Here is a 15,702-nt window from a genome sequence, read left to right on the forward strand (position 1 = left end):
TACCTTTAAGTAATTTGAATTAAATAAAAGAGTCAGGTTTTAGGTCAAATGTGAAGCATTTAATCTATGCTAGTTTCAAACCACCATGCTGGTACAGCTAGCTATACAAATATGACTACGTTTACATGCACATCCAAATCGAGCTGCTGTCGGTAATCGAGCTGAAGGTCCCAGCAGGGTGCCAGAGAAATCCAATCCTACATGCACACAACTGAAATCGGGCTATTGTGTGAGGTGCATTGTGCACCCGAGCCACAGGTGGCGCTACACGCCCCATCGTGTTGGTACACTTCCGGTTGTCGTCATGAAGAAGAGCTATTCAAGAGTGTAAACAAAGTTATCAGTTCCGTGTTCTCCATTGCGCGTTTTTCTCCCATCCATGAATTTTAATATATTCAACTCCTTAAGCTGAATGAGCATGAACTCTGTCTCCTCATTGCTCCAGAAGTGCACGTTTCTGCTTGCCTGTGGCAGTGGGGGTGTGGTCAAGCGCCGGTCTGTGACAGGAGGGCGGAGCCAGGGAAGGTGAGTGGCAGAATCACTACACCTGACGGTAATTAACCTGTGTTTGTGTGTCTTCCCAGTAACCGCGCCCTATTTAAGGAGGCAGAGGGGAAAGCTCATCCCGGGACTAGAACACAGCGTGCGCGTGTTTTTCTCTCAAGAATAAAAGTAGGCTGTTAAACTGAAAAGTCTGACAATAAAAAGCCTATTAGTACCAGAAGCTTTGTCCTGCCGTCCTCTGTGCTCCACCCACACTTCAGAGAGCTCTACATCGCCATTTTCTCTTCTTCGTTTGTTCCTCCTGACCTCTTCTGCTGCTCGCTACTACTGTTGTCATGCCGACCGAGGCTGTTGTGTTTCCCGCTTGTGGTCTCGTCACTCGTCACTTCCGGAAGTAGCTCGACAACTAGCTCGATAGGATATACATGCACAAAGTAGCTCGGCAGAAATCGCATAAACTAGGTCGTGTAGCTCGATTCCGAGAAATCAAGTTCGGTTCAATTTCAGCCGAATTCAGGTGTATACATGGCATTTTGAACTTCGATTTCAGTCGAGCAACGGCAGAAATTCGATTCTCTCTATGTGCATGTAAACGTAGTGAATGACTGACGGAGGTGGCGATGGTTGTAACGCCTCATAAGAAAGTGTTCCACATCCATCCCTGAAATTACAACTCGCATAATGATGATTTTTGATTGGGTGCACGGAACCCTTTGGACACTCGAAACCCAAATTGGAGCAGATGTGTAAAATGCAAGTTCTGATCCCACAAAAACTGCACCTCTGGTAGACCTATGTACATCTGTCACCACTGTGACTCTGATTAGGTGGATAACACACACACGCACAAGTTCATGTTTTATCATTTCACACACCATGCACATTTGCTGGTTTATTAATTGGCAAAAGTCTTCCTGAAATTTTACATCAATTATATCATGAGCTGCAGTTGACCCCCTGCTGAAGGTTTCCATTGTTGTGTGTCAGTCAGTATTATCAGATCTTCTTTAGGGAAGCTCTTCTACTGTCAGGACACACATGCTGACACTGTTTTTCATTTAACCATCAGTGATGAGTTCCTTTTGTTCTTGTGCTGACCTCTGCTGCTCCTCGGACCTACCTGATCCATCCTGATGCCCTACGTCTGGCTGGAGTCTCATCACATCGCTCCTGTAGAGGACGGCCCCATATGGACAGTCGAAAGTCACACTTGCAAGACGCTCTGGACACTTACAGTAATACATTTACGTCAGAGGACTGCAGTTGACTTGCTAACTTCAGGACTGCAGTTGCCATGAACAGTTTTACGCTCAAGTTTCCATCAATGAACAGTTTATAACTTCAACAAAACAGACTTTGTGTTAAAACAATAATGAATTTCCTGGTTTCACAGTTATACTTTGTGACTCTATAGGACACAGTTAAAGAAGAGAGTTATTTATATTTATAATCACGTTATCGGTCATCACTCAAGTGAGGATGGGGTCCCTTTTGAGGTTTCTTCCTCATGTCGTCTGAGGGAGTTTTTCCTTGCCACCATCGCCACAAGCCTTTCACATTAGGGATCGATTAGCTCATATTTAAAAAGCCTTTAATTTTCTGTAAAGCTGCTTTCAAAAAAAAAAATTTGTTAAAAGCGCTATACAAATAAACTTCTATAGATGCATGTTTTGTAGTGTGGTCTCAATTTTAATTCTTCAGTTTTACTGTTACAATTTACCCCAGGCTGTGTTACAACATACCCTGGTAGGTCACAACAAGGACACTCCTTGCATCTGATATGAAATAATGAATTCTGTGATATAGTTAGAGAAATTGAAAACATTGCTAGTTGTAGTAGACAAATGAAGGGACGTTGTGTCAAAATTTGAATGCTCTAATCACAAAAATTCAAGTTGTAGGTGCTAATTTAAAAAAAAAAAAAAAAGTTGCATCCATCCCCGGTCTCCCCATACACTATTTTAACTGCTTTAATTTTAATGATCTGAGATTAGTGTCACTTCTGTGTCCACTGTGTATACAGTGGTGCTTGAAAGTTTGTGAACCCTTTAGAATTTTCTATATTTCTGCATAAATATGACCTAAAACATCATCAGATTTTCACACAAGTCCTAAAAGTAGATAAAGAGAACCCAGTTAAACAAATGAGACAAAAATATTGTACTTGGTCATTTATTTATTGAGGAAAATGATCCAATATTACATATCTGTGAGTGGCAAAAGTATGTGAACCTTTGCTTTCAGTATCTGGTGTGACCCCCTTGTGCAGCAATAACTGCAACTAAACGTTTGCGGTAACTGTTGTTCAGTGTTCTCCTGTTGGTGGACTCATGAACATTAGCCAATGTGAGAGAGGCCTTCAGTTGCTTAGAAGTTACCCTGGGGTCCTTTGTGACCTCGCCGACTATTACACGCCTTGCTCTTGGAGCGATCTTTGTTGGTCGACCACTCCTGCGGAGGGTAACAATGGTCTTGAATTTCCTCCATTTGTACACAATCTGTCTGACTGTGGATTGGTGGAGTCCAAACTCTTTAGAGATGGTTTTGTAACCTTTTCCAGCCTGATGAGCATCAACAACGCTTTCTCTGAGGTCCTCAGAAATCTCCTTTGTTCGTGCCATGATACACTTCCACAAACATGTGTTGTGAAGATCAGACTTTGATAGATCCCTGTTCTTTAAATAAAACAGGGCGCCCACTCACACCTGATTGTCATCCCATTGATTGAAAACACCTGACTCTAATTTCACCTTCAAATTAACTGCCAATCCTAGAGGTTCACATACTTTTGCCACTCACAGATATGTAATATTGGATCATTTTCCTCAATAAATAAATGACCAAGTATAATATTTTTGTCTCATTTGTTTAACTGGGTTCTCTTTATCTACTTTTAGGACTTGTGTGAAAATCTGATGCTGTTCTGGGTCATATTTATGCAGAAATATAGAAAATTCTAAAGGGTTCACAAACTTTCTCGCACCACCGCATTTGCATGTGATGCAGGACAAACACACAGATCACATTTCCACTCTCGGGTTTATTTACATGTGCTCTAATTTTAGTGGTGTCCACTTCATCACATATTTACAATTCTTCATCACCGAGTATGAAAACTGTACAATAGCAGGGAGTGAGTAGAAAAGAAAGTCAGAATTAAAACGTAACGTATATATACCTTTTTTAAAAATCATGAATCCGAGATGCGGCACAGAACATTCAAAGCCTTTAGTAAACCCCCACCCCTACCCCGAGAGACAAAATACACTGGAGTTAAATCCCACGACAGAGCAGATACATTTGGTCGTATATTAAAAGACAGAAATGGACAGAATATGTATATTAAGACAGGACCTTTTCACTTAAGCATACATTTGAGCGCTTTGATAATTTAGTGTCTTTTTTTTTTTTTGAGCAACGTGGTCACAGCTGAAGCACTGCACGCTCGTGTGGATCAAAAAGAAAAAGAAAAAAAAAAAAAAAAACCCGCGTCCCGTAACCAGGCTAATCTTGTGAGATGAAAAGCCGACTGCGACAAACATGCAAAGTTTCATATTCACTGCTTTTTCAAACCTTCATTGCACTTCATAGAGGTTTTGGTCAAAGTCAGCTTGGACAAAAATACTCCTCTTTTTTTAAAAAAAAAAAAAAAAAAACCCAAACACATACATCCTTCTAGTCCTGAAGCTCTGTTTAAGAGTAGTGTTAAGGATATCCTTCATGTACATCACAGCTTTAAGTGCAACATGTTAAAACCGTTAGAGGGAGAAAGCGGTGAAAGCGTGCGACGCGGCCGACAGCCGTCCGCGATGGTCCGTGTTATTATATTATGATGCACTGGGAACATTTCAGAGCAAAATCAACGTGCTGGTGGTGGAACAGTATTCTTCAGGAGGAAGTGTGTGTGTGTGTGTGTGTGTGTGTGTGTGTGTGTGTCTTGTATGGAAACCCATGAGGTGTTTCTTTCCAGAGACTTAGGACCCGTTGCACATTTATACCTACATCTAATTCCTAGCCATATCTGTAATACTGCAGATCGTTTCAGAGAGAACCAGTGCTACATCAGTCTACATCCTGGCTCCTGACCTTTCTTTCACTCGTTCCTCAGGCGTTATTACAACTTCAGAAGGAAAGACGACACAAAGACGGAAGATCGAGGTGTCGCGTGGAGGCGTCAGGAGCTTTTCAGAGTAGGGCTGCCACTTTTGTCTGATTCTTTGTCCTTCATTAGTGCACTGAAGACCTAAAAACAGAGGGGGGGAGGAAAAAAAAACAAAACGTCAGGCCTGTATCATGGATAAAAATGTCAAGTGTGCGGTCAGGAGATGTTTATTTAACATCTATGGAAGGAGCCTCCAGTATCAGTAAGTTTTTCATCACGTGGAAATCTTCAAGATGGAGGACTTTGAGCTTTCTTGGTTTTCCAGTAACATATTGCATTTTTTTTTTAAACTTATTAACTCCGAGAGAGAGAGAGAACTAGAGGCTGATGAGGGAATAGCTCGAGGTTTATAGCTGCTGGAAAGTAAATGAGAAGAGGCACCAACATCTCACGTACGTTCCACAACTATAAATGGATAAAAAGAAGCCCTGAAATTCTAAAATCAGAGGCACATTACTGTGGTACAAGTGGAATAAAGTGCTTTGGCCAGTCTCACTGTTGGCAACGATTGAAAAAAAAATTATTAAAGGAAAAGGCAACTTTTGTACAAAATCACCACAAATAGATAGATAAAGTAATTGATCATGGAATTTATAGAGAAAGAACAGACCGCATAACAGTATCTTTTAACTTTTAATAATATGGGCTTGCGCTGAGCTCAGCGAAGATGCGTTCCGCCATATTGATCTACTGCGTGACGTCATGCGGCCCACCACTGAAAAGAACTCTTCAGTGCTTCGTGGTAAAAAACCAGTACAATCGCTTCTTCAAAGTTTCACCAAATGGTTTTATTTATGCAACTTAAAGCTCATAATACTGTATAACTTTGGTTGAGTAAAAACACGGAGCAAAAACATGGCTGAATCCTGAATGACTCCTATTTGGATTTGTCCTACCAAGCCTACTGCGCATGCGCGAAGCGGCTCGGCTCGGTTTTCCCTTTCGGGCGCTCTCGTTTTCTGTTAGAATTTGGTAAAGAAAAAAATAAATAAATATTATTTACCAGCTTACCGGGTCCATGAACATAAATCTGACAGCTGACAAGGTCGGGATATAAACGAATCGAATACAAGCCACCCGCCGGGACTCCTAATCACAGTGATCTGCTTGTAAACACTGTTTTCATGGGCCCAGTGACGTCACAGATCAGAGGGAGGCGCGTTAACGAAAGATTCTGATAGGTTTATAGTTGCCCACAATCTCAAAATGGCTGACTCCTCCAACTTCGACTCCTCTGTGTCAATTCATGATTTCAAAGTTAAAAATATTTTTTCATGTTCGATATATAATGGAAATAATTAACGGAATTGATTACGTATATGTTTTTCTCCTATTACACACCTGGTTTTGTACAAAAGTTGCCTTTTCCTTTAACTTCGGCATGGTAACAGTAACTTGCCTGTGCATCACACTGACATGTCGTTGATCATTTTCCTCCATTATCCCTCATCAAAACATTCCCGTGCAGGGATTGGCCAAGGATGGCTCACGTGCCATAAAACAGTTCCACCACTGATTTAGCAATGTATCTCATGACAAAAAAAAAAAAAAAAGGCCGCTCTGAGAGCACAATATCCCTCGCTGGCAACTCTGCCCTAACTCTGGTAAAATGTGGCCGAATTGAACGAAATTGGAATATGCGTATTACCGACGTATAACAAGGAATCCAGTCAAGTTTCGTGGAATTCGTCCAAAAATTGTGAGAGGAGTCGATTTCAGAAGGTGAGCGCCCTTCCTGGGACGGACAGACGGACATCGCCACGACATAATCCCCCTTCAGCCAGCGGGGGATAAAAATTGCGAGGGAAGTTGATTTCAGAAAGCGAGCACACTTTGATGAAATTCCCAAAGTACAAGTTTGTTAATCATCGAGGGCATAACTCGGGTAAAATTTGCCCAAATTAAACGAAATTTTAATCTGCGTATAACTGTCATATAACAAAGCTTTCTGCCAAGTTTGGTGAAATTCCACCACAAATTGTGAGAGGAGTTGATTTCAGAAGAATGTACACCCTCATGAAATTGTCAAAGTTATTTAATCAAGAGTCAAAACTCTGGGAAAATTTTCCCAAACTAAATTAAAATCGCAATCTGCGTATTACCGTCACATAACAAGGCGTTTTGCCAAGCTTCGGGAAATTCGTCCAAAAATTATGAGAGGAGTTGATGTCAGAAGGTGAGCACACCTTCAGGAAATTGTCAAAGTACAAAATTGTTAACCAAGAGCCACAGCTCTGGTAAAACGCGACCGAATTGAACAAAATAACACCAACATGCGTACTACCGACATATAACAAGGCGTTTTGCCAAATTTCATGAAATTCCTCCACAAATTGTGAACGGAGTTGATTTCAGAAGGAAAACACACAAGTACAATTTTGTAAATCAAGGGCTGTAACTCTGGTAAAATGCGACTGAATTGAACGAAATTCCAAAACGTGTATTACCGACATATAACAAAGAATCCTGCCAAGTTTCGTGAAATTCCTCCAAAAATTTTCAGAGGAGTTGATTTCAGAAGGTGAGCGCCCTTCCTGAGATGGACGGAAATCACAACGACATAACCACCTTTCGGGCCTCTCAGCCAGCGGGGGATTAAAAAAAAAAAAAAAAATGATATGTTGTGAGTCAGTCATGGTATATCCTGAATATACCATGAACTGACGTCACAATTTCAAGCTACAAGGCTGCCTCGAGTTACAGCTGTGGCTCTGTAGATCTCCGTATCATGATCAGGCCTAGCGAAGCAGGCGACAGCACGGTACACTGCACATGTGCAGGTTGAAGAAGGTCGTTCAGACATGAACACACATGGCTGCCATGGCTGAGATTCAAACTTGACACTTAGTTTGGAATTTTTTGATGAGGGATATAAATCTAACATCCCATGCACTGAGAGGCTCCGGGAATTATGGATTCTCTTCGGTGACTGGCGTAGTATTGGGTTGCGACACCAGTCACCTCAGAGAATCCATCATTTTCAACTGGAGCCTCATCATCATGCCATAAAGTGTTTTACAAGTTAAGTACGAGCTGTTTGGGGAATTCTGGCATGAAAGCGACATCTTCGGTGACGGGACATCAAATAATTCCGTCGAACTAAAACAAAGGGAACGAACACCACGTGCAAGTCTAAGAGTCATCGTCGTTTTGTAAATTGCTGCAAGTTATATACGCAGACAAACTTTATAATTCAGGAATATGAGAATTCTTTCTAATTCTTGAACTAACCCTCAACACCGTTTTGCTATTTAAAAAAACCCCAAAGACCGCGTTTTTGTTCTCTCTACTCATTTGTCGAATACACCAAGAACAAAACCGACCCCGTTACGACTTACCACTTACGAGACGAATGCAGAAACGAAAGGCTTCAGGCTGTGCACGAGGACCACAAAAACCAATCAAATCCACCTCCAAATCTGTCCTTCAGCGGAAACACCAGGAAAGGGACGCGTCAACTCGTATTTTTCATCTTTTTCATGATAACTCACTGACGCAGTACTGAACGATGCGGACGTGAACTACTGCATCGCGTATGTGGTCCGAAAGTATAGCTGTAACGGTGTTGTGTGTATCCTGCATTGTGGCAGAAGAATCTGGAAAGGGGATAGGAGGCTTAACGGACAGACTGCATAACACGATGATGAGGAGGTTCTGGCCTCGTGGCACGCTTTAAGCTGCAGAACCTGGGCCGGGTCGTGACGCTTGAAGCGATCTCTTTGAAGGTACGCTCGTCGCAAAACAACAACTCAGAATGACGTCACACTCCCAGTCGGCGCGGTTCACAATTCATCATGGTTTTACCCAGAAGTGTACCACTGCTCGTGTAAGCAGCTTCATGTCATGTTACAGTGGATGTGAAACACACCTGGGCCCATTTGCGGTTGCTGCTGGTCATGTGTGTGTTGTGGATGGCGCTGAAGAGGCGCTCGGCGGGGACGTGCTCGGGCAGGCGCGTGAGGAATTGGGCCATGTGGATGAAGTCCATGTGCAGGAGCACGTCCTCGTACAAGCGCAGGATCCCCAGAGCTGTCCGGAACAGGAACTCTTCTCCATCTCTGCAGAACACGTCCCACACGCGGCACGCCACGTCCAAAGGTAGGGACTTGCTGTAGAGTGTGAAAATCCTACACACACACACACCATTTTATGTGGGATCAGCACAGATACAACAGTTTGAACAATGCAGATGATGGCTTCCACATGTGATGCCGATAGAACAGGAAAGTACACAGAGTATACACTGCATTTCCTAAGACGATCGCTAGAAAATTCTCCCAAATGAGAATTCCAAAGCATTAAAAAGTAAATCTGGGTATATCCCACAAGACGACTCTGCCAAATATCAAGCAAAAACGTTCGACGTGTCACCACGACCCTCCTGGTCTCCAGTCCAGGACTGAAGATGATGGGAATTTACTACTTTAACCAGAATTATAACATGGCAATATTACAATCAAGATCATCCAAAAGCTGCTCAAAGGATATAAAAATGTTAGACACATTCATCAAAGTTGAGGTTGAGCATCACATTATAGAGTTAGTGTACAAAATTAATGTTGCATTCAGAGAGATGCAGACTTCTAAATTGATTATTTATTTATTTTTAAAATCACCACCATAATCATCGAATGCTTTCACCACATGGGGCATGTCATCATAAAAGGAGTCCAGTTCATCCAAAACAAATGAAAAAAAAATTGTTTTATTGGATATTCTATATCTACCAGTTAATTATCTTTAAAATAAAGGGTCATTTGTTAAATTGTGTGCAGCTAATCTAGCGAAATTAGCAAAAAATGCTTAAAGGTACTGACTGCAGTCATCTGAAATTTTCAAAATGTGTTTATTGCGCATGGCATTTTCCGAACAATATCACGCAGACGAGATGTGATCATTTTGATGTGCTGGGGGTTGCTTTCCTCCGTTTTGGAACTGTTTTCCTCCCTCTTGAGGTAAACAGCCGAACGTGAGGAGCTTTAAAGCTCATAGGCAACAGTTTTAATTTTATGCACATTTGAAACTTTATATGTTAAAAAACCCTGTGTAATTTTCTTCTGGTCCCAAGAAGTATTGTTAATAAGTAATAATTGAAATAAGTTAGCACGGATCGTGGCGAATTTCTGTTCGGCTATTTTCGTGACCACTCGGCGCGTGACGTCATTTAAGCCAAACAAACCGCTTGAGTTGAGTCCACTTCTGTGTATTTTCATTGCCGTTCGGCTTGAGTGCAGACGTACGTTCAGGAATTTCCAAAGAAAAACCCCATGCCTTATTGTTGTGCAGTGAACTGTAACAACAGGACCGGTTCAGGAAGAAGTTTTTACCTTTTTCTGAGAGAGGAGAAGAGGCAGAGAGTGTAAATTGGCTTTTTCCGGAAGAGGAGAAGAGGCGGAGAGAGTGGATTGGCTTTTTCCGGAAGAGGAGAAGAGGCAGAGCGAGAGGGTTGGCTTTTTCCGGAAGAGGAGAAGAGGCGGAGAGAGTGGATTGGCTTTTTCCGGAAGAGATGAGGCGGAGCGAGTGGGTTGGCTTTTACCGAAAAAGGAGAAAAGGTGGAGCGAAAGGGTTGGTTTTTTCCGAAAGAGGAGAAGAGGCGGAGCGAGAGGGTTGGCTTTTTTCCAAAAGAGGAGACGAGGCAGAGAGAGTGGGTTGTGCGCGTGAAACAAAATTAAGCAGTCAAAGAAGAAACGGAGCAGCAACGCTCAAGCAAAAAGGAGAAGATTGGAGGTAAACATTTTTACTTTTGCTAGCAATTGACAAGTCAAGAATCCTGAGGGATCCTGTACAATCATTGTGGAAATGAGACGCATTTTATCTCGGCAAAACATTTACACGCAGGATACACAGTGTGCGCAGCACCGAAACTCCTCAATTTCAACTCGAATCAACACGAAACATCTCGAAACTCCAGCAGGAACAGAAATAGAACAGTGTTGCCCAAAATTCAACTTTGCAGTCAGCACCTTTAAGGTATCATCATCATCATCATCTTACTAGCTGTAAACTTTGTGATGTGTAAATTGAAATTAATGCATAGTACATATTTATTTGGCCTCCAGAGTGACATTTATAAGCTGTTTTACAGTTTAATAGGATTCTGAGGAGCTCAAGAAACGTTTGCTACACTGGACTCAATTTGTAGTGAGGCGCCACATGTGGTGAAAAATTTCTTTATTTTATCCTAAGGGTGTGCAAACTTTTCAGTCAACTATAAACCAGGGGTTACATTACAACCATTACAGGGCTCGAACTGGACCAAAATATCCGTTATAATGGCCAGGAGCTCGGGGGCCACCTTAGACCCCTAAAAGCTCACAGGTTCTACATGCTCGGAGATGCATTCTCGTGCATTTTTTAGCATTTGCATGCCTCCCTGAATTTCACTTTTTTCGGTAATATTAATACTTTTTTTTTTAAATCCCCTGCCCAAACAAAGTTTGGCGGTGGATATAGAAACGGCGTCCATCCGGTCACGTTTTCGTTTCCGGGCCATATCTTTAAAACTACTGAAGATATCTTCATGAAACTTTGTATACATATCGATCAACATGTGAACTGGTGCCTTTTGCCATTTTGGATTTTTGAAAAGAAAAAAAAAAAAAAGTCAAATTTTTACATAAATAGATTTTGACGTAGTTTCTAAGAGCGATGTTCGTTTCTGGAGCATATATCCAAAACTATTCATGATACGGATTTGAAACTTGGTGTACATGTTAACAAGGTGACGTAGATGTGCCTTTTCATACTAAGACATTTGAGACATTTTCATTTTTCACGTTTCCAAGGAAACCCTTTCGGACTTTGTCTCTCAGGTTAGTCTTAGGGGTAGGTTTTGTTTCCGGAGCAGAACTTGAAAACTCTGAGTGGTACGGTCTTGAAAGTTGGTATACACTACCGTTCAGAAGTGTGGGGTCACTTTGAAATGTCCTTATTTTTGAAAGAAAAGCACTGTTCTTTTCAATGAAGATCACTTTAAACTAATCAGAAATCCACTCTATACATTGCTAATGTGGTAAATGACTATTCTAGCTGCAAATGTCTGGTTTTTGGTGCAATATCTCCATAGGTGTATAGAGGCCCATTTCCAGCAACTCTCACTCCAGTGTTCTAATGGTACAATGTGTTTGCTCATTGCCTCAGAAGGCTAATGGATGATTAGAAAACCCTTGTACAATCATGTTAGCACAGCTGAAAACAGTTGAGCTCTTTAGAGAAGCTATAAAACTGACCTTCCTTTGAGCAGATTGAGTTTCTGGAGCATCACATTTGTGGGGTCGATTAAATGCTCAAAATGGCCAGAAAAATGTCTCGACTATATTTTCTATTCATTTTACAACTTATGGTGGGAAATAAAAGTGTGACTTTTCATGGAAAACACAAAATTGCCTGGGTGACCCCAAACTTTTGAACGGTAGTATGTGTTAAGTCATGTATATGTGCCTTTTGATACTAAGAAATGTGAGAAATTTTCATTTTTAGCTCAGCTGGACCAAAGGTCCGGTGGGTTTACCGTATGCTATGAGGTCAGTGTAAAGAGGTAGGGTTGGTTTCCAGTAGCAGAACTTGAAAAATGTGACAAATAATATCCTAAAACTTGGTATATAGTTGGTACACAGGGCGGGGGATATAGATGACCCCTCACCGAATCCAGGAACACATGTCGGACGAAACGAATCCGAGATAATCGCAAAAGAAGCATTTTTTTTCGAAATTTGTGATGTTTGTTTTTTTCCATCATGTGCAAGTTGAGATCTTGAAGAATGCAATCAGTATTTCAGATAATAGATTGTTTTGTTGGAAAAGCATGCATTTTTTGTTGCAAATTGTCTCGTTTTTGTCAGGACTGTAGCCTGCTGGGGGGTGTGGGTAAATTACCATATGGGCCATTCACATGATGATTTAAGTCATTTGTTTTTTTTTTTCCGCGAATCAGCTGTATGATCCGAGTTGAGCGCATGGCTACTTAACTGCATACAGGCGTGTGATTTCACTATGGAATGAGTTACTAAACAGAGCGCAGAGGACCTGACACACCGCGAAGCAAACAGACACACGGTATTTACATCGGAGATCACCATTTCTAGCAAAAAAAACCCGCAACCTCGTTTTCCAGATTGAATGGAATATTTGAATGATCGGATGATACACGGACCGTTCTAGGATTACATTCCATCGGAGGCATTGGTGTGTGCAAGGCGCCGTTTCTCTTTCTGATGGGGTAAGTTTATTAATCTAAGGCTGTGTGGTTATTTTTGCATGTAACGGAGTGTGTTGTGGTTTGGTTAAGCCTAGGTCACAACCGGACGTACGATTTTTTTGGCCGTGTGATTTTTGGCGTTTCCCAAATCGCTGCGGGTTTTTTTTGTTCACGGAGAAAGACGTGCGTTGGCCGTAAGTTTGTCTTGCAATCTGAAAAAAACGTAAGCGCCCGTAGAGTTTGTTTGACATGACAAAGAACCTCTGCGGCCGGTCTGTGGCTCGAAAATCAGCACATCACACGCGCGCTCTCGTGCTTTTCATGCGTTTTTTGCATGTAGACCGGCTGTAGCAGCACATACGGCCGGTTGTGACCGAGGCTTTACATGAAACTAGTGTTGTGTTAGTTGTGTCATCATCGTGCTCTTTCTAACGGTGCGGGTAATTTTTCAACCACAAAACGTTAAAGTATACTTTAGGACTTATTTTTGTACTTCATAATTGTTTTGGGCATACTTTGCATGGAAGGAAAATTGACGTGGTGATCTTTGTTTACATGAAAGTAGTATCGTGCTAGCTCGTAGGGGGTAGGGCTTTCCTTAATGTCATGCAGATGAGCACCATTATGTGCCCGCCCTGCACCCAGAGTAGCCGAGATGGAAAACTTTGAGGGTGATTTTCTCCCTTTTCTGTTTTAAGTAGTATACACTTTCAAAAGGCCACACATTCTTCAAATATTGTCAGATCTCCACATAGAAGGCATCATTGGAAAGCTTAGAAACTGTACTTTATGAATCTGTCAATAACTCAAAATGCCCCCGGGCAGACATGCGTCCCTGGATTCTGTGATCTGCCACATAGATGATTGCCTTGTTTTTTTTTTTTCCCCCAAAAGGTTACTGTTTTTGACTGAAGACTTATAATTAATATTCGCCTAGATTGGTGATATTTATGGAATAAGAATAAAACCAGCTCATGTTCACCAAGCGTCGGCTTTATTTTCAGCCTCAGCCGTTCAATTAGAATCCGTGACTATCCAGATCTAACTCGTATCATACCTTCACCTACTGTTTCAACACACCGTGTTGCGTCATAAAATCACCAGGGACTGGCCCGTATTACGTAAGCGCCTTTTGACACGGATGGCATTTTACCACGAACGCAGCATAAGAAAGGAGTTAAACCGGACTAACACGTTCAGTAACAAGCTCCAGCTATGCACTGGGTGCTTACGTGGACGGAGAGTGGAACATTCGCATGCGGATAACGAGACAATTCAACAAAAAGACCACATTTTCACGATTTACAAGTCTTTTTGTGTGTGTAGCGGCAAGTTTTACAGGCGTGTCGGCGTAACGGTAAGGAAACGCTGCGTATCGGCCCGATACGCTGAAAAGGCCGAGCTGCGTTATCTGCATGTGTTTAGTGCTCAGATTATCTGTATCGAGATCTGAACTTGTACAGTTCCTCAGTTGTATTACACAAGTTCAGTCTCGAGCAGCTCTCTCATCCAAATTTTTTTCCGTTCTCTTCTCGTTTGCGAGTCAAGATCACGATTCGAACTTGCAACCTCCGCTGCACCACTCTTCAGCCCAGAGCGTAACTTCGTAATAACTTTTCAAAACATCTTCAGAAACTGTTGATGTCCCTACTGGTAGAAAAGGCGGAGTCACTCACCAGTCGATCAGGTAGAGGTCTGGAGTGAGGTTGGAGCTTTGGAAGTGACTGAACAACCTGGGAAGGTTTTCCTCGAAGAACACCTCGAATGCTGCGAAGTACTTCAGCATCTGCAGGTGAAAATAAAACACGGCAACGTGAGCACCACGGATGATACAACAAAATAAATCCCAAATGTGTTACGAGTTCTGTAGGCTGTACCAGTTCGTGGTCCACTCTGAAGAAAGCCATCTGACAGGGCTTATTCAGGAGGTTGGCGAAGGCGATGAAGGCGTCGGCCTCCTCCAGGTTCAGGATCAACACGGCAGCGATGAACGACATGCCCTGCACCTGAAACCCACACGCATGGTCATGGTTCCGCACACTGAGCAGCAACAGCACGCTGTTAAAGGGGAACTGAAGTCATTTTTAAACTTGCTTTATTTCTTAATCGTGTTATTTGATTACGTTTTCCGTTTTAGTAACCTTATATCGTGACTTGTATTGGCAACAAATTGCAGTTAAATATTATACTTAAAATCGGCCTATTCGGTTTTTCAAAATCAAAATCCTTCCCACACCACGTGGCGCATAGGTGCGGCGCCGATCTCCGTTTTTGTACCCCTCGGCCTCTTGCTTATTACATAGCTAGGGTTACAGTGGGGAGCTGCCAGAGTTTGACTCCCCACTCGCATCTGTATTGCAGCGTGCCTTGCCAGACGGCAGTTGGTACCATTTTTACGATGATGGTCTTTGGTACGACCCGACCGTGAGTAGAACTCATGATCTCCCAATCGAGAGACGGACATGCTAACCACTAGGCCAACTCGCGGTTATTAGCCATTCATTCGTTTGGTCCACGGCAGGTGTCGCTTATCCGCACGATCTTCACGAGACTTGTGCAAGACTTCAAAACACAGCCAGGTGTCAGTGCCGCCATTTTGAAAACCGTTTTCCAAACGAAGTATTGCACAAAAACGAGTTTAAATGACGCCTACTTTTTTCAAACTTTCCTGATTGCTATCAAAACAAACAAAACTTCCGGCTTGATCACGTCAGCATTCGAAAGAGGGCGCGCGCGTCTTTTGACGACATTGGCAGATGTCGGTCGCTTTGATTTCCGCTGTACGTTCTACTTCCGTCCTACGACGTCTCGCGCAGGTCTCAACGAATCTCATTTACGG

General features: G+C 42.3%; 1 protein-coding gene across 2 annotated transcripts in view; it reads right to left on the reverse strand.

Moving 5' to 3' along the window:
- Nucleotides 1–3,524: 3,524 nt before the first annotated feature.
- tbc1d12b (TBC1 domain family, member 12b) overlaps nucleotides 3,525–15,702 on the reverse strand; it is a 59,315-nt gene continuing 47,137 nt past the window's right edge. For both annotated transcript variants that reach the window (XM_060939545.1, XM_060939546.1), the window contains 4 exons: nucleotides 14,741–14,869; nucleotides 14,540–14,649; nucleotides 8,535–8,793; nucleotides 3,525–4,747 (listed from right to left, as the gene is read on the reverse strand). In XM_060939545.1, the coding sequence (XP_060795528.1) occupies nucleotides 4,679–4,747; nucleotides 8,535–8,793; nucleotides 14,540–14,649; nucleotides 14,741–14,869 (567 nt within the window). In that variant the 3' untranslated portion in view covers nucleotides 3,525–4,678. The remainder of the gene's footprint in view (nucleotides 4,748–8,534; nucleotides 8,794–14,539; nucleotides 14,650–14,740; nucleotides 14,870–15,702) is intronic.

The sequence above is a fragment of the Neoarius graeffei genome, chromosome 14 (assembly GCF_027579695.1).
Source record: "Neoarius graeffei isolate fNeoGra1 chromosome 14, fNeoGra1.pri, whole genome shotgun sequence".
Lineage (NCBI taxonomy): Eukaryota > Metazoa > Chordata > Actinopteri > Siluriformes > Ariidae > Neoarius > Neoarius graeffei.